This window comes from Hoplias malabaricus, chromosome 1, assembly GCF_029633855.1.
Source record: "Hoplias malabaricus isolate fHopMal1 chromosome 1, fHopMal1.hap1, whole genome shotgun sequence".
NCBI lineage: Eukaryota > Metazoa > Chordata > Actinopteri > Characiformes > Erythrinidae > Hoplias > Hoplias malabaricus.
Window position 1 is genome coordinate 57,046,770 of NC_089800.1, and position 26,962 is coordinate 57,073,731.

Sequence of the window (26,962 nt, forward strand, 5' to 3'; positions counted from 1 at the left end):
TTTGTTTTCTTTAATTTTCTTCCTCCTTATTACTGAGCATATTTATAATACAAGCCTTGTCAGTAAACTATGAAGGCAAAAAATAATCATTCATTAATCATCATCAATGTTAAATGTTCAAGAAACCCTATAAATGATTTGTGGTCATAATTCTTTGGTGAATTTTGACAGTCACGTCAGCCACCAATAGCACCACTGCTCTGTCTTTGTGACCCGTGACACGCATTGTACGGTCTCTGCCATGTTTAAGCCAACATGGAGGCAGTACTGAGTGCTGCGGTTTCAAAACTGGAGATATTATACAACATTGGTGTATGGATTACAAAATTCAACACAAGTGAGATAACAGTGAAAGTAAAGCAAACAAAATGCATCCCTGAGGACTCCTCATTTTCACTGTTGTTCACACATGTGAAACTGCTGAACCAAATGGAGGACAGTTTACAATGCTTTTCAGCCCTGCTCATAGCCATGCACAATACAGTATCTAATTCTACTGATTCTCACAATGTTTTATCATGTTTTATAGGACATCCTGCAATAACATACACATAACGCAAAATAGAAGGCCCAATTCTTATTTATAACAGTTTTTCCTTTGTTTTCAAAAATATATTAATCTACAACAACAAATTCTTTCTAAATATTGTTGCACTAGCTGCTAGTTTAACTGAGCCTGTTCCAAATATCTGCTCCTAGTAAGGTTTCTATGTTCAATTATGTGGACTTAAAAGAGGCACTTCCACATTGCAATGTGAACAGCTGTAAACATGGATCAATCATCAAATCACATTCAAAACAGAAGCAAACCAGTAGCTCACTAAGTTAGTATGGACACATGCTCAGTTCAAAAAACACAGAGACATACATAGAAACATAAACTCTGGTTAACCAGTCCATACATTGTGCCCAAGACCAGCTAGTAAGCAAAGCTGGACCGTGAGCTGCAGCATCCTGCGAGGAAAGCAAGCTGGAGACAGGGATATTAAAATGGATGAGTGTTGAATGTGGATTTTTTAAACTAATTTTTCAGCACCCACAACCCTCTTCCCATGCGACACTTCAAATATCTGCCTAAAAATGTGATGCCTAAAGATTTGCATGAACAAGCACTAACACTACAATAAAACACCAAAATAAACATATTGAACAAAAACAAAAGTACTAGCATTACAGATGGCACAATATATTTGCTTTTCTGATATAAATATTGACACACTCAATAGAGGGAATTACTGATATTAATCACATTCATTATTTCTTCTTTAAAAAATACTAAGCTTTTTAAATCTAAATGTAATGTTTATTTAACATTTAATTTTTTTAACATTACTTAAAATAAACATCTAATTCTAGGCTGTCATTCTCAAACATTACACTATCCCAAAGGATGAAAAAAATAGCCAGTGTTACATCAGAATTAGCTATCAACCGATTTTTATTTTGAAGGCAGAAGGGAGTGCCATTCTTGACAAAAGCTGGGAAAACCATGTAATTACATTAAAGTGTAAATTTAGATTTGTCATAAAGAAGGAGTTTCACAGTGTAGTGAGGTCAGATGACAGCCACGTAAACAGGAATTTGCCTATTATTAATTTTTAATAATAATAAACATAAGTACAGACCTTAAAATATGAAGAAACTGACTTTTAATGTATTATATTCCAATCATGCATCATGTAGGTGGGATGGCACAGTACACTTAAACTTCAAGATGATTTACACCGTAATTAATGCACTTACTTGGGAAATTTGTTCTTCAGAATCTTCATACACTGCCGAGTGGGTTGAAGCTGCTCAATGAATTTTGCTATTGTTTTGTATTCTTCTCTACACAGTTTCATCTTTCTTATGTGTCAACCTTCACAAGAGAATGGAAAAGGACACACTTAAAAATATATATTTTATACACAAACAAATACATGGCTTGTCTGTGGCTGGACAATGTTAGTCATTTAGTGTAAAGCTAAGTCACATGACTGCTCACAAAATGCTGTAGGCTGAATATTTTTAGTTGGTTATTAATTGTCAGCCCAGCAGTCCCACCGAGGTGTTTAAAAAGTACAGCAGCATCTGATCCACACATACAAGTACAACACATGCATCCATCAAGCTAGTTTCACTGCAGTGCTAAGAATAATCCACCAGCCACATAAGAGCTGGTCTATGGCAATCCTGTGCACTTCTACTATTGCATTTATCATAAATGCTAACTGCATTTGTTGTCTGCTCATATAAGATGCACATATCAATCTAGGTGGCCCTGATTAATTAAACAACCGGGTGAATCTTTTAACAAGGCACCTTTAATCTTCACATAAATCCCAGCTCTCATATTCACAGTGAGGATGAGGAGGCAGCTGTCTCAAGTGTAAAAAAATCACCGAGTTGAAATATACACAGGACAGTTTCCTTGTTGTGTAGTGAACGCTTTTACTGGTCATTAGGCATGTAAGGTATAGATGTGCAATGACAATATTCCAAGTATTAATATGTTTTTAACCAGTCTGTGGATGAAAGCCCGTCGTTCCTCACAGTAAACACTGCAGTGACTAGCAGCTCGGCTAACGTCACCCACTGCGATAAACCCTGAAAAATGCAACAGCGAATTCATGCGTCTTAAGTGTCCGTGTACCTTCAGCAGTTCAAGGCAGGGCTTATATCAGCGTCCTGCGGTCAATCTCTGTCCAAACTCCGCAGTTTACTGAGCACAGAGTCGCCGCTGCCGAAGAGCAACTTCCTGAATCTCTCCCGCGAACAAGTTGAAAGGCGGGCGTCACAAACAAAATTCGTCTCTGATTGGCTGGAGCTACAAGAATTGAGTATGGCGGCAGCTGATTGGTCAGAAAAGCACACTCAGACTCACAGCATGTGTGTTTTGGTCTTAAACTTTCCCCATACCAGGTAAAATCACATAAGAGAAGGGTGGGAAAAAATGTAAGTTAAAAAAACAAACAAATCTAATCTAGAGTTTTAAGATACCCTAAGATAAAGTTTCAGGTTTTTTTCAGTTTTTCAAAGTTGCAAAATTTATATTTTCAGCTTTCATTTACTAACGTATAAGACTCTTGCGCAAATCAAGATTTCTACCCTGTTAACATGTCCATAAGGTGTTGTTTATATGCAAGAGAATGTATCATGCATGATATATACTGTAAATGCTATCGCTCACAGTTTCTGCTTTGAGATAGCAGTGTAATGTATATTATTACATTTGAATAGCCTGGGTTTCTTATGTCATAAACCTAAGTAACCAATAATGTCCACTTCCAAGGCCAGTGGCAGAGTGCTCTGATAGAGGCAGGGTATAATTGAATATTCATAGATCTGTATGTACTGAATGGAGGCAAAAGTGCATATGCAAACCATCTTTAAGGCATTAGAGATTTTTACTTATTTGGGAATAAATTCTAAAAATGTAATTATGAGGAAAAATAGATACATTTTTAAGATGTTAAAGGGACTTTAAGATATCTGTGCAAAGGGCTGTTGAAACACAAGACCCTATGGCACAATGTGTAATTTATGATAGTTAGCTAATTAACAAGAATGTGACTCACTTTATGCTTTACAGTACTATCATTTGGCTAAATATTGTATACCAATATATGCATTTTAGCATTCCAAAATTTTAACGAATTTTGTGAAATCATAAATAAATCCCAACTATTTTCTGTCTGTTGTTTTAAGCCGTATAATTATTACTGGTTTAAGGTTAAAACAGTTTAAGTGCTTCTGTAATCATACAGATTTTTATGTTCTTTAATCTCTATGAATCTGTGTGATAGTTTTTATCAGTTTATTTGGCAAGGTCACACAGTTCTACAGCCTCCAAACTGCGGGGTCATTAACTGGTGGGAAATTCATGTTTCGGCCACTGGAATCCTTTGACTGACATAAAATCATATTTTGAAATTGTATTTTAGTTTTGTTGTGAAAAAAGATATATGTCAGAAATTGTTTAGTGAACTTGTCGTGAACAGTCCTTTTCTGACCTGTAGTGGCCAGCAACGGTGCGTTAAAAACGAGATCTGCAGCAGAGCATTGATGGTCGTCTGAACATAACACCAGATATTTATATATTACTCATGGTAAGTGTCAAGACGTAACTTACAACAGACAACTTCTTAACTCCGTGAAAAAAAAACTAAATGAAAACTCTTATAAACATGACATGTATAATCCCATTCAGAGTTGCAGTAAAATAACAAGCTTGGTATTCACGTTAGCATGCTAGCTAGCTAACAACGTCTCTGTTGCTGAAATGGCAAAAAAACAAATCACAAACCACAGCATAATTTCCCGAACGTAACTTAAAGTTGTTTTTGCTGTTTTATGTTTGTCTTACATTAAATGTTGTCTTGCACCAGAATGAACTGAGGCATAATTTAAGATGGACGGGAATATTTAGCTACCAAATGGCGCCAGACGGTAATTCACGTGACGTTTAATTCTGCAGCCATTTTAAGGTGGAAACGTAAATAAGCAGCTTACTATATCTTCGGTACAAAACTCTCGCTATGACCTGTCTCTGCTGTCGAGGACATGATATTTTGGAGCACGAAAACATGCCCACCCTGTACTATAATAATTTAAATGGTTTGTTTAATGCTTCGGTGAATTTATGTTTTCATTTTTTGTCAACTGTTTTTGGTTTGAAGCAAAATATTCACTCTGGTACAATTAAACATTAAGGGCTGTCGTTATCCGCCCATAAAAGTAAATTAAACAAATACTTGCTCTTCTACTTTGTGGTTAAATATAAATCTGCCTAATGTGAGAGAGCCTCTTTTCACTATTCACCGTTTTTATGAAGATGTTGATTTCATTATAAGTTTAGGTTCGATTGTCTGCTCCAAAACTTATTTGCCCAGTTTTAGTGAGTGTTACAAGGCGCTCTGTTTCTTCACACAGATACAATTTAATTTTGCTACAAATGAAAACGTAACACTAGCAGTATATTTGGCATTAACAACATGCATAAATATGTAAATTCACTTAAATATAGGAGTGTTTTTATTTTACTGTGTTTATAAGACACTAATAAACAAGGCTACTTAAATAAGGGACACAATATAAGAAGCACTTTTATTGGATGCTAAGGGATAGATGGAGATAAAAGAAGGAAAACAAGGAAATAGGCACAAAATCACGTATTCATAATCAGAAATGTTTCATACAATAGATCATTAAAGGGTTATGACATTTAAGATAGAAAATATAAGAAGAAGAATCACATTTATAGCTAGGTTTTAAGAGAAGACTGAAATCAAAATTTAGATGGAAATATAAAAATTTAAAGCTTAACATTTGAGATCATGTAATTATCTTTTCAACACTAAACTACAGTACAGTCAAGTGCAGAAAAAGCAGTAAGTACTAAACCTGTGATGCCTTATACTCTGAGCTTCTCTCAGAATGTGTATGCCAGATAACACTGGGGTCTTTAGACAGTGTTTGGGTGATTGGTATGAAAGGCTGAGGTCAGGCAGGGTACAGCTTGTTTCCCCTTTCAGGTATCAGAGAACTGGAGGCTGAGGAAACAACCTATGTATTAGGAATGAAAGGATCAGTGTAGTGCGATGGTTTAAAAAGATAAAATCAAAGCTGTGTAATAGCTCTAAAGGCAGGGATCAGAGGTGGCGGGTTTGGTGTGAGCTGGCTGGAGAAGCTGTGGTGAGCAAGCATAGCCGCTGGGAGGAGAGGGAAGGGGAAAGAGAAAGGAAGACAGAGAGGAGGGGGGGTTTCTGAGGCGGCGTGTAAACAGGGCAGTGGTACACGCAGTGCCGTTAACCAGCTGTGAAGCCTGCGCACAGTGGGAGATGAATTTGCAAAGGATGTTTCCCTCTGATATCCACGAGACGCTCCACTGATCTCTGCTCCTCTGCTCTCGGCACACTATTGTAGTGCTAAGCACTGTGCTTCTAATGGCAGCACTATACCTTAATGCCTGTGATGCATTTACATTCACTCTGATATGGGAGGTAGACGAGTCCTGCCTGCTTTTGTGGGCACAGGCTTTTTTTGAAGACATGTATGTTTTATAGGTTATAAATAATAATAATAATAAATACACACATATACAAAATATAGAATATATGTAGTCTTTCTGAACACAGTGTTTGTTTAATGCTTTTTAAGTATGAGTTTACTATTTTTATTAAAAATAATTTTATTGATAATATATGAATGGATAGATTTCTGTAGGCTGTATCCATATTTAGAAAAATATTTTCTATTTTCATCTCTACTCTCCTTTGATTTTTATGTTTAAAAAAATCACATTCACTGAAATTTTAGTCTGAACGATTCGGTTCATGATTTATAATCCTCTGAAAATAATAACAGTATATTATTAATTGAGCTCATGCATGCTCTCCCAGTGTATATCCACACAGGTCTCAGTTTTACTTTTCAGGAGTCTAACGTAGAGAAACTGTAACCCAGGAAATGCCTGTAGTATTAACAAAGTATCAGGTTATTGGAAAATGTATCACTAACACGTTACGACACCATGAAATTGCATAGCCATATTTTACACATTAAGAAGATGTGCGCTTTGCACAAGATTTTAAAGCAGCCTTTTTTTCATTTATTTTATTAGCGTTTAATGAATGTAATTAGATGGCAAGTAATTAAATGTAATTGTGCTCACTTTGTCCTCCCCCCTCGTTGTAAATTGCCTCAAACAACATGTGTGGTACGAACAAATTTATTGGATTAATCGGGGATAGATAATGTTTTTGGATTGTATTTCATACTAAACGGGCAAACGCTGAAACAAAGGCTGCAGCACAGGCTCATTAATCTTTGTCAAAGGGAAGCTCTGGTGCAATTTGCATGAGTGAGGTGGTAGTACTGCAGAGTAGCCAGGGTTGCCAGAGCTCTCCCCGATTTCTCCAAACTGTTAATGGTGCGTCAATCAGGGATAACCTAGTAATATGCTGTCTAAGGAGTGTAAAGGGCAACCTCTATCCTTTTGCCCCACAAAAAGCTCTCATTTCTGCTCAGCGCTAATTACTTTGACATAAGGAATTTTAAAGATCCCTTTCTTTTTTTTTTAACTGAGAAAGAAGCAGAAAGGTTTGGGTAGATCATGGTTTTGTAGTGAGGATTTGATTTGAACAGTATAGAAGAAAATTAAAAATGCACAGTTATATTAGGGTCATTTTGGAATTGGCAGATTTTAAAAAAAGTATGAGATTTGATAACACAATCTGCTGTGGGAAAGTAGAATATTTTGATAATGCAACTAATGCATTAAAATGTTTACATTTTATCTTAAACCCTATAGAAAAATGTACATTTCAGGATGCAAGTGTGAGGAAAAGTTTAGGTGTTATTGTCATATTTACACGAAAAATATCAGCTTGGCTCACAGTCCCTAAATTGGTGCATCCCCTGGTGCAAATCATTCAGAAACTAGAATGATTGGGTGAAGTGAGAACTTTGCTCAACCCTCTTAATGAAAAACAATTTTCCCCTCCCCCCACGTAATTTAGGCCATCACAGAATCATTTTAACCGATAATTGGGTTCAGTTGTGATGCTGTGTGCAGTTCAAAAAGAGAAAGTATTTCTCAAAGCCTCAATATCTCAGTTGAGTCCCCACACTGAGTTCTAATTATCTCATCATCAACTCAAAATAGAGAATTTGAAATCCACAGAATGGACATGCTGTTCTCTCTCCATCTGTGTGTGTGTGTGGCCCAGATATATATCATGTTGTGGGGACCAAAATCTGTTTACATACTCAGACTGTGGGGACATGTTATCTTTATGGGGACAAAATCACTTGTGAATAATTAAATTTTAAGGTGAATATATGTTAGAATTAGACTAGTAATAGTTATGTTTAACATTAGGGTAAGTCTCCATGAAATCATTGGAAGTCTATGCAATGTCCCCTGAAACCATGGAGACAAGACTGTGTGTGTGTGTGTGTGTGTTACAGAGAGAGAGAGAGAGAGAGAGAGAGCCGGGTGCTCCGTGTCTGGGCTGCTGCTGCCTCTGTCGCCGCCGCTCACGCTGGGCTCTGCTCTCCCCCATTCCTAATATCCTGGAGGCATTTTTCTCATTATCAAATATTGTTTGATGTCTTTGTTTCTTGATGATTAACCGTGGTCACCAAACACTGGTCTGGATTGTTTAAAATTTAATTTTCATCTCTGAAGTGCCCAGAGAGCGTCTGACTGTTGGGGATGCACATATTTTATGTATGCTATTTTTCACGTTGAAATGCAAGAGGATGCAATGGGGGAAAAAAGAAGCCTGGTAATTTTCCAGGAGCATCATTAGAGCATTCGGAATGTGATTTATCATCATTGTGCCTGTCTATTTAAACTCAGTAAATGAATATATGGCTGCACACTGCTTGACGTTAAAGATGGAAGCATGGATTCCTTTAACATTTTTTTCTTTTAGGGGGAATGTAAAAGCATATCACACAGATGCCTTTTCTAGATAGTCACAGTTGGATTTTATGTACCAAGGAAGAGATTTGCATTTAGAACTATAATTGCAGCTGAGTCATAACCTCCTTTCTTTGTGTGAAATCATTTTCTTCCGGCCAGAGAGTGCAGTTGCCCTGTTACCATGAGCGTGGTCGTTTGAGTGTCTCAGAGGATGGATGGCTGGGTTAAGTGATCCAAGATTCATGATATTTATGACATTGTAAGCAAACAAATAGGGAAACAACACTCTGTGGTAATGTCACCATGTCAAAGCCATGCTGAAGACTTTGAAATATCTCCGTAGCCGGGGCTGAATAGGCGCCATTGTATCTGCCTAATGACATTATCTAGTAAAATTTGGAGAGAAAGAGAAATGGCAGAAATGAACAGCACCATTGTCTGCCATGTTATTTAAACAAATTGCGAGTGAAAAGGGAGCGAGGGAAAGAGAGAGACAGAGGGAGAGGGAGAGACGGCTTGGTAAATGAAAGGTTACGCTTTGCCCTGTGTGTTTGTATTGTCAATAACTGGAGAAGGCTGTCAAGAAAGTGGAGAGATAAAGGTCAATAACTCTGACAAATGTGTTTGTATTTGTACACTCCCGCTGATAGCGTCTCTGCGTTCGAGCCTGTGTTTGACACTCCACAACAATAACACAAATACTTCTGCTAATAATAGAATAGTAATTATTTTAGCAGAATGAGAGGCGACCTGTAGACACAGCTCAAGCAGCCTGCCAAATGTCACTCAAGTCTATCACGTGAAAATGAAACACATCGGATATTTGGAAAGGTGACGATGAAGTGCAAACAGCTGAATATTATGTCGCCAGATTATTTTGTATAGTTTTTTTTTTCTTCCCTGCCTGAATAAATACGACTACTGGTGAGTTGTTACAATACATTTTGAATGGAGCTGAAAAACTGCTTATCATAACAAATGCCAATCCCTCCATGAAAAATAAAATATACCTTTTTCCCCCACTCACATTTATTAATGTGTTGGTGATGAGTAAATGGATACTCTTTTTTTTGTGGTTTTTTTTTTTTGTATTTTAAAATATGTATAATAATACATATAATAAAAAAAAAATCAATAATAATAATGTTATAATAGAACAGCTAGTATAATTGTTGATGTTCATACTGCTATTTGTGGGAGACTATTATGTTTTTTCGTACACGCTCAAGCTATATTTTCTCTAAACCTCTAAGCTTTTTTAAGTGTTTTTTTCCTCCCGTGGTTTGCGATATGAACATGCACACGCCAGACGTCAAAGGAAAGGCACAGCAGCTGATACTGTTTTAATTGTCGGATAAGGAGGCATGTTTAGTGTATGTGCTCTGTTGCTATAGTGACACAGAAACACTGGACCTTTCCTGACAGTTTTATCTGGTGTATGAGGTAAAAGGAGGTGTAAACTCTAACGGTTAGGCCACATGCTCGCAAACACTTTTATAAAGCATCTTGTCTTTAGCGTGTATGTAAATACGTGTGTTTGAGCAAGCAGATATATTCAGTGGACCTTTGCTTGTCAACTGTCTTTTAGACTGTGTTGATTGAATTTTAATTTCTTCACTCTGTCGTTTAAATGGAGGCAGGAGTATTTAATGCATGTTATGTTTGAAACATCAAATCTGTGTTTTGTCTCATAGAGAATGTACTACAAATTTGAGAATATATATAAATGGCCAATTAGTCTCGGAATTGATACTTTACAGTGCAGTATAAAAAAAATAAAGATGAGGTATAGTGCTGAGAGTTGAAAACTTTTTGTTCTCTTGAAAAAAAAGAAAAAAAAATCCAGATGTAAAACTGCTTGTTTCTGTAGTGTTGTGAGCAGGTACATAATGTGAACTGTGCTTTTAGTGGAAATATTAATTCCACAGGGAGAGCTGGATATTTTCCCACCTTCTCCTTTTCCGTTGTTGGCCATATTACTTGGTGGTTTACATTTCATGTGATTATGTAAATTCGGAGCTGTTTCTGTGCATTATGGGCCAACGCGTTGTCAAGATCTTTTGTAAAGCAGTCAAGTAGCTATTTCTGTATTCTTCTGTATCTGAGAGTGCAACAAAGAAAGTCTTTTGTTTGCAGTTTCCCTGCACACTTCTCTCTGGTTTGTGACTTGCTACTGTCCCCTAGTGGCCGACAGCCCCTCTTTTCGCCCTGTGAGCAGTGAGAAGTCTGCTTTTGCTGCTCAGCTGCTTCTCTGTGTGCCCTCTTTCCACAGGTTTATCAAACTCAAATATTTGAAGCACATATTTGTTGTAGTGTATGTCAGAGGGCTTGAAAGGTCCAATTATGCATGTGTGTGTCCACAGCGGCTTTCCTTTCAATGGGGAGCTTAATCAGTGTCAACAAAAACAGGAACCCTAATGCTTTGTGTCCATTGTGGGGCTGTAACTCGTGTCAATAAGGCATTGTTTCCCCCGAGTGACACATCGAAACCCAGGCAAGAATGTTATCAGACCTGTGGAATAGGGTGTGCTGATAATTGTGCTAAAATGCAAGTATGATTATTTGGACAAGCCCAATGTAAATGCTGTGAGGGAACAGCTTAAACATCCACCCACCATTTTGTAATATGCTTCCGGGAGACGACATATAGACGGCAATAGTTTCAACCTTCCATATTTACACTTTTTTTTTGTCTGCAATTGCATACGATTGCTAATTTTCTCCTGTAATTAATACACCATATAGAACTGCATCCATAGATCCATATCCATAGATATTATGAGATGATAATTTAGTTTAGTATTCAAAATTGTACTCTTTTATGGGTTTAGCTTCACTGCTTTTCTGCTTCTGACGGCTTTGTTGACCTGATTTTCAGAGATCCCTCTAATAATTGAGAGGGTTAAATGTCTCCACTGACAGTTCACGGATGTGAAGTCAAGTCACTCATGTCAAATGACCAATTAAATGGGGTATAGAGGATGGCAAGCTGGCCTCTAGTGCCTAAAGCCCCCTGGGAGACCAATCAAACGAGAGCCCTATCACTCAAATGTAAACCACGTTCATTCGTTAGCCCTTTAAGATCCTCATCATTTTTCATTAGAACACCCAACACCAAGCTAGTGTGGCTAGCGTTTGATATTAACATTATTGTGTTACTGAGGAATTCTTTTAATATTAGGAGACAACCTGAGGGCCACCGTGATTCAGCTGATTATGCTGCTAAAACATAGCTTGTGGTATATTCTTTAATGCATTGATGGGAATCTATATATTTTGTTGTTCCTAAAATTCTTTTATTTTAATCTCTTGGATTTTTTTCTTGTAAAATTCTGGTTAATATTTCAATATTGTTTTATTTTTTAGGTGCATATGTAACTGTGGAATCTGATGCTAAGTACCTGAGTACACAAATTCACAAAGAGAAATAATATCATATTCATATGCAATATGGAAACTATTAAATCTCATTGCATTGTCCTGCTGAAGGATTATATGTTTGTCCCTTGATATCACTTAAAAAGTCCTGTAATATAATAATTTTAAATATATTCTGAGATATATTTAAATTAGGACTCTACCAAAATTAGATCTATTTTTGAAATGTGTATATCTGCCAATTACACTATATTGCTATGTATAAAATATAGAAACTGGGACTAGTAATACAAAGAAATAAAACTAACATTTATTTCTGTATGTTTATATTTTATGTCATAAACATTCATTTAATACTGTTTTTTTAAAAAAAAAAACAAATGTTTGGAAAGATATATTCCGATATCATCATGCATTCTTGCTTTTAACTGATTTTATTTTTAACACTAAATCAAAAATACATATTTAGCTGTCTTCGGAGACTGATAACATTTATTGTTTGCAGAGTATTCAGTGGTATTATAGGTATGTCAAGGCCTCACACCTGTTCTAGGGTCGAAGAACTAATATATTTGCTTAGTCTTTAAGATCCGCATTAGCTAAGATTGATCAAACGTCGTGCGGATTAGCATCCCATTTCCACACACAAAGCTGACTTCTCTTTTTCTGTTTGCTGGATCGTTGGCTTCCACAGTTCACCTCTGACCTCAGACGTGCCGTGCTGAACTGCTGAGAGCCTTCAGTGCCGCAGATAAATCCCATCAACCTTTTCTTCTGGTCTGTTTCATCCTCCTGCATCTTGGACCTTTTTAGAAATACAAATAGGTTTCGTTTTTTTTATTTTTTGTCTTTCCTACTTGGCAGTGAAGCAGAGCCACACTGCATCAAAATTCAGTAGCATGACAGTTTGTCAGCAGACCACAGGTTTGTATTTATATTTATATTTATATTCTTTTATATTCATATCACACTTGTCTTCCAGTGGCTGCTTTTATCTATATATATCTCTGCCTTGTTTAAAAGTCAGTGTCCTTGACAAGGAGGAATTACACACTGCCACGCAGCATTGGGGACAGTAAAGCCTCAAATGTTGATCAGACATTTGATGGAGCTGCCTTTGTATTTCTTCCCCAGCTTAAAGTAATACACATGCAGGTGCAAATGTGGCACACAGCGTGTGTGTGACTTACATTTCTTACACTGCATAATTGCTTCACCGGTTATAGAATTTCACTGAAAATACTGGTGCACTTACTGATTTTTTTAGACTCATATTGGAGGATAAATATTTTGACGGGGAAGACGGAGTCCAGACTTTGGACCCAGGCTTTGCTTTGAGTCCTCCCAGGCTCCGCCACATGCCGTAATGAAAGCTCTAACAACTGTCGGTACAACAATAAACTATTTAATTCCATAAGGAGCCATTCATTATTTTCTGTATTTATAGATACTGTAAGGTGTATGCGTGCATGTGCATGCGCCTGTGTGTCAGGTCACACGACTCGGGTACAGCAAGGTTTTGCTCTGTCCATTTACAATGCCTCTTACGAACCTTGTTAATTTTTATGGCCGAAGTTAATTTTCTATTTTGCTCGGGTGTGAATTTCAAGGCAAAGTGATTCTGGAAGAAAAAATTTATTGTAGCACAAGCCAGATTTATAACTGTGCTAGTTATGGAAAAGTATTACTGGTCTCAGGGGAGGCCAAATAACTGTTTATGGCTGGCCTGAGAATGGTGCACACATGATGAAGAACCTGACAGCGTTTTCCTCATGTCTGTTCTGTCTGATCTCCTTCTCTACCACATTCTCTCAACCCCTCTCCCCCTCTCTCTCCTGTCTTCTCTTCCAGCTCTCTCTCTCTCTCAGAAAAAAAACTAAGTTGGTTCTCTATGTATATTTTCTTATCACAGCATCAGGGTGGTGTATTCAGATTAGGTTTAAATCATTACATATGGAAAGCTCCCTTATTTTGAGTGGTCAATGTGATCACTGTATCACGCTACTTCTAAACATGCATTTCTTAACATGCATTCCTAAATATTTCACAGGTGTCATCCATCGAGAACACCGAATATAATAAAGAAGCATAACTGGTATTTACTTGATTGTACTGATGTATGTGAAGCACTGAATAATAAAAGTCCCTTATTAGCTTCATAAATGATATTACAATATTATTTTCTGTGTGTGTCATGGATGGATAACTGCATGTTCCATTACAAAGAACCTAATTAGTCTTGTTGAACTAGCTTTAATGCAGTGTGTGTAAGATTTTGAAATGTACAATAATAGCAGAATCATGTTGTTATCGGCATGTAATAGAGAAACAGATGGCACTGCAGTAAAAGGTCCAAACTGTTCATTTTAATTCCATTGTAAACCTCCACAGATAATTGATACATTTCTCTGTAAATCCAGCTGGATTTAGTCCCAGTTTCTACATCAGCACTTGAAAAATACTGTGTATCCACATCAGCCCATGACTCCCATACTGAAGCATGCTGAAGTGATGGTGAATTTCACCGTATTCCAACTTATCAAACTGTGGAGGAGCAAAATATTGTTTTACATAAAGTGTATCATAATTCCATAAAATATAATATTACAAAATGAAGATATCATCAAGCATTGTGATTTTATATTTGCAGTTTTCCCCACCTCTGTTTACAGATCCTGAGGCCTAAGGTGTTAGCCGTACTTAGCTTACCTGTTCTGATTAAGCGTTTTTGTTGCTGCCTCTCATCAGGAAAAGGAGCCAAAGCCCATGACAGTGGCCTCTTCAGAGGCATTTGATTGAATGCATCCCCAAAATGTGATCCTGTTTTGACAGTTTAAAAAATGGTTGACCTTTCCATCAGGGTAGCACCTGTGTTTGCACCTGGTACCTGAGCTTAAACTCATTTATTCAAAAGACAGAGAGTTGTGGGAAAAGAAAAATGATATGACTTTTTTCACATTAGTTCTCTGTAACATATCTTTTCACAATTTTACAACTTTGGTTTTACATTATTTCTCTTTTCATTTTGCGCATGCTTGCTTTTAGCCAGGAGAAATGTACCAATATGTTAATTATGGACCAGGGCTAAAGCTGATGTTTTTATGTACCATGAAATCATCAAAATCATCAAATAAATGATGTAATTTATCATTTGTTAAATAATCCGTTATCTACGGGTAGTAATTTCCAGCTGTTTTATGCATTGCCATTTAAGGTTCTTTACCAGAAGTTTAGAGTGAGACACAATGCTATCTTCTATGCCACCATTACTATTCTGAAAAAAATTGCAGAATTGAGACATGGCATTGTGCATAATCAAAAAAGATATTAACGTCTTTAGGGCAGATGCTTCCTGCAATTCAGCTAGAATTTATCTGCACTATGGGATTTATTGTTTTGGTAGTTTCTTAACAAAGGATTAATAAATCTCCTAAGATGACTGCTTTTCTCATCATGGCTGGTCCAAATTAACAGAACAGTCATTCCTAATGGCTCCTTTGCTCACTTTTTTCATATACATTTTTTTTTGTTCTCTGCTAATTGAATAGCAGATTCTAAACATGCACACAGTTCTAATTTCTAGTGATTTAATGACTTGGCTGCATCCTGGCAGTGGCCCATTCATCATAGTTCCTAATGAGCCAACATACATTGACAAGTCAGTCAAGGCTGTGAGTGTGGCTCTGTCAAATTGTCTTATTCTGCCGTGCTAACCAAGATCACAGATTAGATGAAAGAGCTAGTGTTTCTGCCTGATATTTTTTTGTTTGTGCAGTGGTGGTAAAGGCTGTGTATGTTTGCGTATCCAAGTACATATACATCTTGAAATTGAAAAGCTACTGTAAGTATGACTTGTAACCTCCGTGTTTAGATATTTAGTTATTTCACCATTTGAAAAAAATATATATATAAAGTTTATATTTAAGCGAATATTGAATTCAACTCTTTAAGGTCCGTGTGTGTCCCTGAGCACAAACTGGAAATTTTCAAAGCAGTCAAACCGTATGGCTATAAAGTGACTTGTTATGAATATTATGTTAAATAAGGTCTTTAATCAGAAGAGACAGTGTGCTCACAGATATATTTCCAAAGTACAATTATACACAATTTCATCAATCAAAACAAATTCTGTACTGTATTACATTTTCTTGGGCATGAATGGGTTAAAATGTCTAATTTATTTATGTGTTTACTTTTCTTCTTATTATTTGTCTGAAAATTAACTGAATATTGGGCTTTGTTATTACTGTGATGGTATTTTTTCCAGGAAACCTCATAGACAGCAACATGTAAAATCCTTTTTAGATGCGTCTGGTTCTGTTGTGTGTGAGCCATCAGTGGTGTAAACATGCCAGCTTGCACCGCTGAATAGTTTTGCATGGGTTATTTTTCACACTTTTTTTTGAAGCCTAATAGGAAGAACCCAAGACTGAAACTGAAGTGGGTGAAATGTTCACCGACTGTTGTCGTTGCAGAGACACGCATTGCATGCACTCCATACTGAAAGGACTCGCTTAACGGGATCACTACTTCTTAAATGTGCTCTTTACCAACCTCTTATTGCATTCCATTTCCCTGTTTTTGCATTTTCCCTTGCCAACTGCAGTGTGTGAGTGAAATTCATAGGGCTTTGGAGTAACTAATCTTCTCTGTGCAGTAATTATGGATTATCCTCTCTTTGGGGACTCTGCTGGTGGAGGGCTGCGCTGTGTTTTCCTGTCTGTGCTCTGAGAGCAGTTGGAGCAGGAGTTGGTGGGTTTGCCTCGCTGTCACATTGATCTACAGTTGTAGAAGCTGCTGAGGGGGCTCAGTGGAACAGTCTTGAAGTTTAGGCCATGGCGCAGAGCTGCAGGACTGGTCCAGATCCAGCCAGAATCTGTACCTCTGTGCCACAGCGCTGGACATTTCAGCACAACATTAATGATGTCATTGAGAAACGCTGCCAGTATTTTTGAGGGATTTATGAAAGAGATGGGGGTCCCTTCAGACAGTACAGTAGCATAACAAGCTATCTTTAGAGCTGCCACAGTTTTCAGAAAGCTAGAAGACATGCTGTTAAAGAAGGAAAACTTTGCTTACCAGCAATACACACACACACACACACACACACACAAACTCACAGGAACCATTGTTTCTCACCAGTGAGGAACATGATGCTTATATGTTGCTGCAGAAGCGTCTCGTATTAAATACACAACTCCCTGTTGACACAAAACATGCTCAAACTTGTGACATAAATAAATCCTTCTCTTTTCCTCTCTAAACAGATGCTTTTTAAATTGTATAACGATTCCAAGTAATTGGACAAATAGAAATAATGCAGAGTGACTGATTACAGTTAAATACTGTAAAAAAATAAATAAAACAAACATAACTTTTTGTGTTGATCTAATAGAACCTTAACTAATACAAAGAGGACATTTTATTACAGCAGCAACTACAGGCATTACATACAACATTTATCAGAGTCCTCAATATAATAATATTTTGGTACCTGAGCCACAATATTACTTTTTTAACATTTTAACATTATTACAATTGACGGTTCGAATGGCCAATACCCTGAAAGTTACTTACGTATCACATTTTGAACAACTTTGATCATATACGGTAATAATTAATCTTGTCATTACCATTATACCCCTCTCCTTGACCACTAGGCTGTTTTTGTTATACTGTGGTTAATCCTGGTATGGGTAAATGATTTTAATTGGGTTCATTAGGCAGTAAAAGCTGACACATTTCTTCAGTATGAATGCACGTGACTAGATGCTGCAGAATGAATATGTTTGTTCTTGTGAAGTGAGAAACAATTTTAAATGGACCGTTTTTGTCAGCTTTTTTTCCACATAAGGACTGACTGGACTGATGAGTGAACAGTGCGTGTGTTTTAGTCTTAACTGAAAGAAAGTAATTATTATCAGCATTTAGACCAATAAACAAACAAACAAGAAAAACAAAGATTTATTTTAAAACAAAAAAAAATGATTTTAATCCAACATATATTGCATTATTTATTGAACCCATTTTTTTTCCTCTCATGCATATGCACACACATCCTAAATGTAAAAAGGTGGTCTGTCATTGTAGTCATGGTCCTCAGTGGAACGGAGCTTGATTCTTCTCTGACAGGAGCCTATAGAGGTGGAGTTTTGTGCTGAAAGCTGCGTTATTACCCTGCTCCCCTGCTCTACACAGCCTGCATGAAGGCCAGCAGAGACCCGTGCTGTCACTTCTCTTTCCTCCTCACTGCTTAAGGGTGAAATTCCCTCTGAAATGTGCCTGTTGGAGATGGGCTACCGCTTGCCTGTTTTCCTCAGAACTTAAAGTCATCCTGTCAACCAAACGTCAGGATATGCAGGTTGTGTTCCTTGAATAATGATATTAGAAATCATGATGATGATGATAATAATAATAATAATAATAATAATATTTTTTATATTAATTCATGTAAAACATATATAATAATAATTATACATTTTATATATATATATATATATATATATATATAATGTGTGTGTGCTTGTACTTTATATCTCAAATGTATTATATATAAATAAATAAATAGATTATTCTATAAATTCATACTTGATAAGTAGCTTTTTTCCTGTATCAAATTTTATTAACTTATTAAACTTTTGTTCACATGACTTTAGAATAATATTACAAATACAAACTAAATTTTTCCACACAGTACAAACAAAAAATCTCCTCAGTCAATATGACAGTCACACTCAAATTCTTGACAGTTTTACCAATTTGTCAATATGAAAATAACAGTCATCAGAGGATAATGGTAAAGGAGGCAATGTAGTTCTGTCTATGGTCAGGCCTTTTAAGAGCACTGGGGGTGGCCTTCCCCTGCACTAATGGAGCAGGAGAAAATGGCCGTGTCACTCCTGTCAACGTTCTGTGCTTTAAACCAAGACAGTGGTTGCTTTCCACCAAGGCCCATAATTCTGTGCCATTAAAAGTGCAGAAAGGAGGGCCTACGAAGGAATGGCTTTACACCATCTTCAACGGGGTGTTCAAATACCGCCACCACCAGCACCCCTCCCCCACTCTTCTAATTCCCCGTCACTTTCTCACAGGAAACTTTTGGCATGGGTTGAAAGCATAACGACTGGTTGCGCTACTAAAGCGATCATAAAGTCAATCATGTGCCTGGAATTACTGAGCAATCTCAGTCAGCCGCTCCTGCTTTCACTGCCGCATCAGAGGTGCTGCCTATGTGTTGTGAGTGCACTTGAAAGGTAGGGGGCTAAAATAGGAGCAAGCCGCCCACAGTGGATTCTTGTATCGCTGACACTGTCGTAGCATCGGGCAGGCAGCTGTACTGCAATTACCCGTAATGTAGGCATTCAGAGGTGAACGGTTGATTCACCCAAACTGCACAGAAACAGAAGATGTAATTCAGATGTGCTATTAGCGATTCTCTGGTCCTGCCTTCATTAACAGTGTATTGGCTGTCGTCTTAGGGTTACGTTAGCTGGGCAAATCTGTGCCTCTTTTATTGTGTTTTTTTTTGTCAGCTTATTCTGTTTATGAGTAGATGTATGTATAGTTATTCCTGATGCTGCCTATAGACTCCATGGGGGCTTCTGAAAGGGCTTTTTGTTGTATTAATGGGATCTGCTGCAGTTTAATCAGTTATGAACTATGTGTCATCCAGGGACTGTATGTCCATCATTGTTTCCCTTCAATTGTAGTACCACATTATCTGAATCAGATGACAGATTTGAAAACTAATTCTCCTGTGGTTGGCATAGAAAATAATGCAGCCTGTACTATAGTGTAAGAAAATAGCCTATGGCTTTCTAAGACTTCAAAAGATGTGACAATACAATGAGGTGCATTTGAGAATTAGAAGATCTCAAATGTGAACAAGAAACCATCTCATTAGAAAGATTTAAGGTAGACTGTCATTACATAGCAGCACAATGAAGGGCTCAGAAGAACATGTTTATTTCTTGAATTTGTTTTCAGCCTCCAGAGAATCAAAAATCATGCAGAGTTGTGTATGCACGTTACTCTTGAGAACTCTCTCAGATGCCATTACACTGATTTTGCAGATACCTCTGTATAGGTCAGTCATTTAGAAATGTACAGGCTCTGAGTCAGTTCGAGTTCGAGTTTGAGGGCTTTATTTTATTGAGATATACCAAAGGTATATGTGTGTTTTGTGAAAATAAAAAGGAACATCGTCTTTCAATATTTCTGATATAAGATCTTGGCTTCATATTAGGTTTATACACAATTATATGGTGATTATTAATATAAGTGTTAATACTCAATGTTCACAATCTCCAACATCAGTAGTTTAAACCAAAACTGACAAAACAAATCCAGGCACATGCTTTTGCAACATGTTTTCCTTGATGGAACTACTTAAATTTTAGATTATTTTTGATTAATACATTTTTTGATTAATACATTGAGGATTGTATTTATTAATAATATACATCAGCTACCATAAAGTGATGAAGGAGAATATTTGAATTGTATGTTACACAAAAATGCTTTTAAACATATTTGTACAGCTACTATATCCATTTATTAATGCATTTTGCTTCACAATAACCCTGCACATGTGTTTTTCTGAAATTCCCCACATATTTGCTTTTCATTTGATTAATTTGTTTGTGGTGTATTGTATTCTATACACTTCTGTTAACATTCTTTTCTCGGAGGGTGTATTGACATATTGTGTCCTGTTTTGTTGGTTTAAAGATCAGGAATAACTAAAGAATCCTCAAGAATCATAAGCAGCATTTCTGGAATTGCATGGAACAATTTTGGAGTATTTTGGAGTTCACCGAAATGTATGGTTTTGTGTTTGTTTCTAGGGTTTGCCTGCCTCTGGAGTGTGACGCATTGTGCAGAAGAGACTGTGTTTGCACACATTGCTCTGAGTGGTGAGATCCTGCTTCTTCTGTTTTCATTCTTCAGCCATGCCCATCTGAGTTGTCAAAGGACCAGTTGAAGTTCTTAGAGTTTTTTGGTTGGAAAGAGAAAAACTAAAAGACACTCTGATGTTAAAACCATGTGCTGTCCCTTGTGGCTGTGTAGAGTAGACAGTGCATTGCAGTTTTATGCATACAGATAAACATGGGCTTCTGGGCCTGTCAGTGGCTGCTGCAGGGGGCCTGCAGTTCTCACACTTTAAACAATGTTGGTCTTCTGTGTGTGTGTGTGTGTTAGAGAGAGAGAGAGAGAGAGAGAGAGAGAGAGAGAGAGAGAGAGAGAGAGTCTCAGCAATGGGAAACACCTGTGGTGGGGTGAAGCGGAGCGCCGCCAAACTTCCACAGATCCGTGCACTGCGGGCTGCTGGCCGCCCCAGTCAACTGGCCCAAGAGGTGTGGACAGGAGGAAGTGTGAGGAATTTGGTCATAGTTTTATCTCATTTGTTGCCCCGTAAACACAGTAAAGCACCATGGCTGCTCCACTCCAGAGCCTTAGAAGCTCTACAGAAAACTTTAAAGAACTGTATGGAAAAGAAATTACACAAAGACAAATGATCCCACTCACATCCTAAAACTGAAAAATGAGAAATGAATATTCTATATATTCTATAAAACATGTCATTTGTTATCACACAATTTAGAACTAGTCACAAGATGCAGAAAATAAACCAAAAATAAACCATGGGGCAGATTCACTAAAGTGTCTTAATAAAGACATTGCTTCAAACAAGCTCTTATTTCTGAACTACACACTTAAAGGAACAACAGGTAAGATTTGGTGTCCAGAAGTTATATAGTGCCGTTTCTGCAGTGCTGAGCCCAGTGTAGCAATGACAGAGTTCTCTGTTCCCTTTATTACAGGACAGTGAAGCATCACAATGATTTTTAATCTGTAATTTTAAGGTAGGGCGGCACAGTGGCGCAGCAGGTAGTGTCGCAGTCACACAACTCCAGGGATCTGGAGGTTGTGGGTTTGATTCCCGCTCCGGGTGACTGTGAGGAGTTTGGTGTGTTCTCCCTGTGTCCGTGTGGGTTTCCTCCGGGTGACTGTCTGTGACAAGTGTGGTGTGTTCTCCCTGTGTCTGCGTGGGTTTCCTCCGGGTGACTTTCTGTGAGGAGTGTGGTGTGTTCTCCCTGTGTCTGTGTGGGTTTCCTCTGGGTGCTCCGGTTTCCTCCCGCACTCCAAAAACACACGTTGGTAGGTGGATTGGCGACTCAAAAATGTCCGTAGGTGTGACTGTGTGAGTGTGAGTGTGTGTTTTGCCCTGTGAAGGACTGGCGCCCCCTCCAGGGTGTATTCCCGCCTTACGCCCAATGATTCCAGGTAGGCTCTGGGCCCACCACGACCCTGAACTGGATAAGGGTTACAGATAATGAATGAATTAATTTTAAGGTAGTAATATTGCCTAGTTCTTCTTTAATATTAAATGTTAGTTATTTTGCTTCTGCATTTCAACAGAAAAAGTGATATTCCTGAAAACATGTCAGACTCGAGATCCTTTGTTTGTAAGGAAGTGTTCAGATGGCACATCTCAAGTCATTGTTTAATTGAGGGTTTTCAGGTAGGAAATACTCCTCAGTAGTCCTCGCCACCCACTAATGTTTTTAGGTGCATCCAGCATGATGAGCTCTGTTTGTTTTTCAGTGAAAAGTAATGAGAAACCACAAGAGCCATAAGCAGCAATAGGAAATAAAAAATGGATACATGGTAAAAAGTTTTAAAATGATCCTGGTGTGATACTAGACAAGTGTCCTGTTTTGCTTAAATAAGTGAGTTGTGTTAGGACACTCTTTACGTGCAGTAAATAATATTAAATTAACTTACCGGAACCATTTTGTATTCAGTATTAATATTGCATGTTGTCAGAGAAGTGTCTCTGGATGCCTGCACAGCTGAATGGAGGCGGTGCGTCTTGAAGACATTTTGATTAAAAGCATTTTTGTCCTCAGCCGGCCCCCCAGCTTCAAAGCCACAGAACATCTTTTGAAATGAAAGTGCTGAAAAGAACTTAGCTAATGTCCAATGGTAGTATTTCAAGGCGTTAGTGCTTAAGAGTTTTGAAACTCTTTCAGTTCTAAATAATTCTGCTCTAATTAGTATTTACTGTAAAACCTAGTAAAAAAAGGACAAATGCTTCCATTAGTTGTCCAATTTTAATCACTTTGTACGCTCTGAGCTTAAAGGGATAATATATTTTTCTGCGTAAACCTTTTTCTAATGAAGATAATCCAATTACACAACTTTGATCTCTGTGTGTAATTAGCTAATAGCAGTATCCCATTAGGTTCATATTATGAAGTTACGAGGCTGGAGAGCTTGGTTTCAAACTCAAAGGAAAACTTGAGCAGGTGAAACAGATCTTTGAATGAGTAAGAAGTAATGAGACTTCAAATGAAAAACATGTTTTCATGGGTCAGTGTTATGCGGTTTACACACTGGCATCATCAAATTACAAAATTGGCTTCATCATATTCATTTAGCTTGGCCAAGTGTAGTTGATGAAATGTAATCCCTAGTGCTATTGGCACCCTCATAATTGTTCTGTAATGACTGTGTGCTTCTCTGTGCATGTTTGTGTGTATCTCTTGACTGTGAACTGTCTCATTTAAATACTTGTAATATAAAGATGAATGATGGACTTTTTCATTGACATTACATGTATTATTCATATTCTGCCATATTCAGCTCAAATTTCTCCCTGCCTTTGTTCTTTTTTTCCTCATGCCACCCTCTTTATATGAACATTTGGGTTTATTTCAGATATACATGGTTTTGTAACGACAATAATGAGAATAAAACAGAAGCCGCTCTGCCCTGATTCTTAATGAAGGTAAGCAGCATTGCTTTAGCTGTTGTTGGTTATCTCTGTAACTATCACATTTCTGCTCTCAGTATAGAAGTCTGGTCATATCTAATATTCTCCTATGTCACGAATGTGGATACGCTGGTGAGTCCAGCTGTTGGAGCTTGCATATTAAATCTTGTATCAATAAAGTGTGACAGTGTAAAACCTCCAGAGCTTGACACCTCTGCATTTGAAATAATTTTCCATCAGACATTTTCAGGTGTTGTACCACTACTTTTCTGACACTGTAATAACCGCTTTTCTCAGAACTTTGCTATGAAAACGTCAACAAGATCACATATTTAATTACGGTATACGTTATGTTATGAAGATGCTGGACTGAAATGAGTATTTTAGGACAGTTTAGCTATCTAAAATTACACAAGGATAGGCAAAACAAGTGTTGAACCACCACCCACAGACAATTATTAATGACTACGTGTTTGCAATTTTGTTATTAGGTTCTTATCAGAGCCACAGAGTCTTCAGAGCGGTCCAGGCTCATAATGGAGATGAACTTTAAAAAGGTCTTTTTCATTTTGGTCTGAGGCTGCTGATTAGATTATGTATTAGTCTGTGTACTAGCCGCCTCATTATGGTTTGGGAAGAAAGAGAAACCTGTCAGCTTGCGGTAATGAATAATGTTGGTGTAATGAGTAAAGGTCATCTTAATGGGATTCATTTTAGGGAGAACCCGGTCCAATTCCTAATGAGAGGGACAGACAATGTCTCACCAAAAGAAAAAAGAAACATATATATGCCATATATAATATATATGGCGTCTATTTTTGTATTCTCTTGGTGGTCTGTGTAGTGTTTTAGAATCATATTTAAGCTTCACAGCTCTAGATTGGCCATGTTTACTGAAAGCTGTTCTTTTTATTGTCCTCCTGTAGTACAAAAAGACCATCGGAACCAGCCAGCAGAACCAGTGAATGTTCCACAGCAGACACTTTGGCATGGCAGGCGAGTAAGATTAGTCTGGATATTGTGTGTTTATCTTTATGGATAGGTACGTGTGTGTGTGTGTGTGTGTGTGTGTGTGTGTGTGTGTGTGTGAATCTGAGAGGAAGGGAGAGTGAGAGAGAGCATGCTATAATTACTTGTCCTGAAGGTTTGCATGTGCATCAGAAATGTAAGAAAAGACTAGCCTGCAGACACCCACACACAAGATGCACAAATATAATGCTCATTGGTCATTATTCACAAATTATTGAAGCATGTAATTGTATCATCGCTTGCTTCATTCTCCAGGCCCTGGCTTGGCATGGAGCTGGACAGGAATGGGGGGCTTGGTGTTTCTGTCCTCAGAAAACATGCAGCCTGTCTGTTCATGCACTTCCCTGCTACATAGTGTAAACACAGTCATTTGAGATTTTCTCTTTTCCCCATAAACAAGGCTGCTTGGGTTTTAGAAGGAAAAACATGCACATACATGTGTCCTTAAAGCACCTCCACCGAGACTTAGGATTAAGCAGCGTTCATAAAGCATGTGGCAGCCATGTGCCCTTGAATTTAAAGAAATCCTTTAGCAAAAATTAAAATGAAACAAATGTTCCTCCATGTTACATGCATAGCTGGTCAGTCAAGACGTATTTGGTGTCTGAAGTTTGCTTCCTAAATTTTATGCATGGCAATGGCAATACTAAACACAATTTATGCATAAATCACCATACAATTTCCACAAATCTTTACATTTGCCAGTCTGTTTTATGCACTTTTAGTACATTTTCTCTTTCCATTTTCACTGTGTCCTTCAAAAACTGCGTTCTTCTGGCTTGTCACTCTGGAGGCAAATTATTTGCAGACATTCCATTACTTCTCTAAATATAACTGCAGGTTCATCGCCATTAACCATTAAGATAAAATAATGCGAAATAATTTTGCATGAAAATGTTAAAACATGGTTTGAATTACAGAAACAGTAATATTGTCACAAAAGACGAAATGTGAATTACTGTGGTTTGTCATGTTAAAATTGTAATGAAAGACTGTAAGAGTTAAACTGTCACTTTCAGCTGCAAAAAGAAAGTACTATAAAGGCTCCTGCCTTGGCAGAGTGAAAAGGCGAGCAGCAGGAAGAGAATCGTTTAGCTCCAGCTCAATAAGGCTCAGTGCGCTGCATTAAAGTGTGCAGGGTTTTAAAGGTGATAAAAGACCCAGGCAGAGAATATCACTCTGTAGATAAGAGAGTCGCCCTCCTTCCATCGGCTACATCCCTTTATTGCATCTGGCAGCAAATTAAGGTGGGTATGAGGAGGGGGGAAAAAACCTCAGGCTAGGGCTGCATTCAGCGCCTCACTGGCTTCCTCAATGCTGACATTATTCTTTGATTTTTAGATGTCCTCTGACGATGATGATGATGATGAACTATAAAAAAAGATATAGACCAATAAAAGTCCAAAAAGGCAGGTGTTCACTGTTGAGACCTGGGGCTTGTTTCATGCCTTGGCTGTTTTCCTCCTCATTGATTTTTCAAGATGATTACCTTTCTTATTTATGAGAAGAAACAATCTGATGTAGGAATTAATTGATTTAAGCTATTGCGCTGGTTAGACCATGCTCAGTGGTTTGCTCTGCTGAAGTCTGATATGAGAGAATGTTGCTTTGTATCAAGCAACTGGTTTTGCCTTAGTTGCTTTCACAGGATTTACAGCTGAAGGAGAAAACCTACTTAACTTTATATGGTCAATGTACAAAGATTTTATTCCAAGTAATTTTGGAACATTTCTATTGGTCCATCACGGTGTGAAAGACAGCTGCTGTGTTCCAATGATGTAGTAAAATACAAATCGACAAAGGCTGAGATACATGTTTTAATTGGAGAAGAAATATATAACATTTGAAGATAACATATGTCTTACATTGTTAATATTACTATTGGGGAAATAAGATGTAAATCCTGTTTACTGCATATTTTCTTAGATTTGACCAGTCAACCCCACATTCTATTGTAACATTTGTGTAACTCTGATAAATGATATTGATAAATATTGATGACATTGCAGCAAAGATGAAGAGCTAGCCAACTGGCTCACTAAGGCCTGAACGTAGCATTAAGCTAACTGCGTTAAAGGGGTTTCTGTTCTTCTTTGCTTGTCAGACAATGGTGCCAAATGCATATCCTGTTTCGTTAAAAAAATTATACTATAATTTCTGGATAATTATGATATTGATATTTTGACAAGCATTCATATTTAAGTGAGGAAATGGACCAGGAACATACCAGCAGAAAGTTCAATTCTCTGCCATAGCTGAGACATTACAGTTTGCTAGTGGTGAAAAATGAAATGCTATGATAAGCCGCATCTAGGCCAACTTTGCTAAATGTCTCAACCACAGAAAGACACTAGATAAGTATT

General features: G+C 37.5%; 2 protein-coding genes across 8 annotated transcripts in view; one reads left to right on the top strand and one right to left on the bottom strand.

Annotated features, from left to right (window-relative positions):
• Positions 1–2,775, bottom strand: part of cdin1 (CDAN1 interacting nuclease 1) — a 64,509-nt gene extending 61,734 nt beyond the window's left edge. Inside the window, exons 1-2 of one of the 2 annotated variants that reach the window (XM_066680141.1) lie at positions 2,636–2,775; positions 1,744–1,861 (exon numbers count right to left, since the gene is read on the bottom strand). In XM_066680141.1, coding sequence (XP_066536238.1) covers positions 1,744–1,844 — 101 coding nt within the window. In that variant the 5' untranslated portion in view covers positions 1,845–1,861; positions 2,636–2,775. Of the gene's footprint in view, positions 1–1,743; positions 1,862–2,635 lie in introns of those variants that run through there. The other variant, XM_066680142.1, reaches the window with a different exon arrangement.
• A 1,043-nt stretch (positions 2,776–3,818) lies between these two features.
• Positions 3,819–26,962, top strand: part of dph6 (diphthamine biosynthesis 6) — a 196,552-nt gene continuing 173,408 nt past the window's right edge. For 2 of the 6 annotated variants that reach the window (XM_066667608.1, XM_066667590.1), the window contains exons 1-5: positions 3,819–3,854; positions 4,002–4,091; positions 20,638–20,706; positions 23,516–23,585; positions 24,497–24,566. The gene's annotated coding sequence lies outside the window, so the exon portion shown is untranslated. Of the gene's footprint in view, positions 3,855–3,972; positions 4,092–9,838; positions 9,857–20,637; positions 20,707–22,252; positions 22,317–23,515; positions 23,586–24,496; positions 24,567–26,962 lie in introns of those variants that run through there. The other 4 variants (XM_066667642.1, XM_066667600.1, XM_066667615.1 and 1 more) reach the window with 4 other exon arrangements.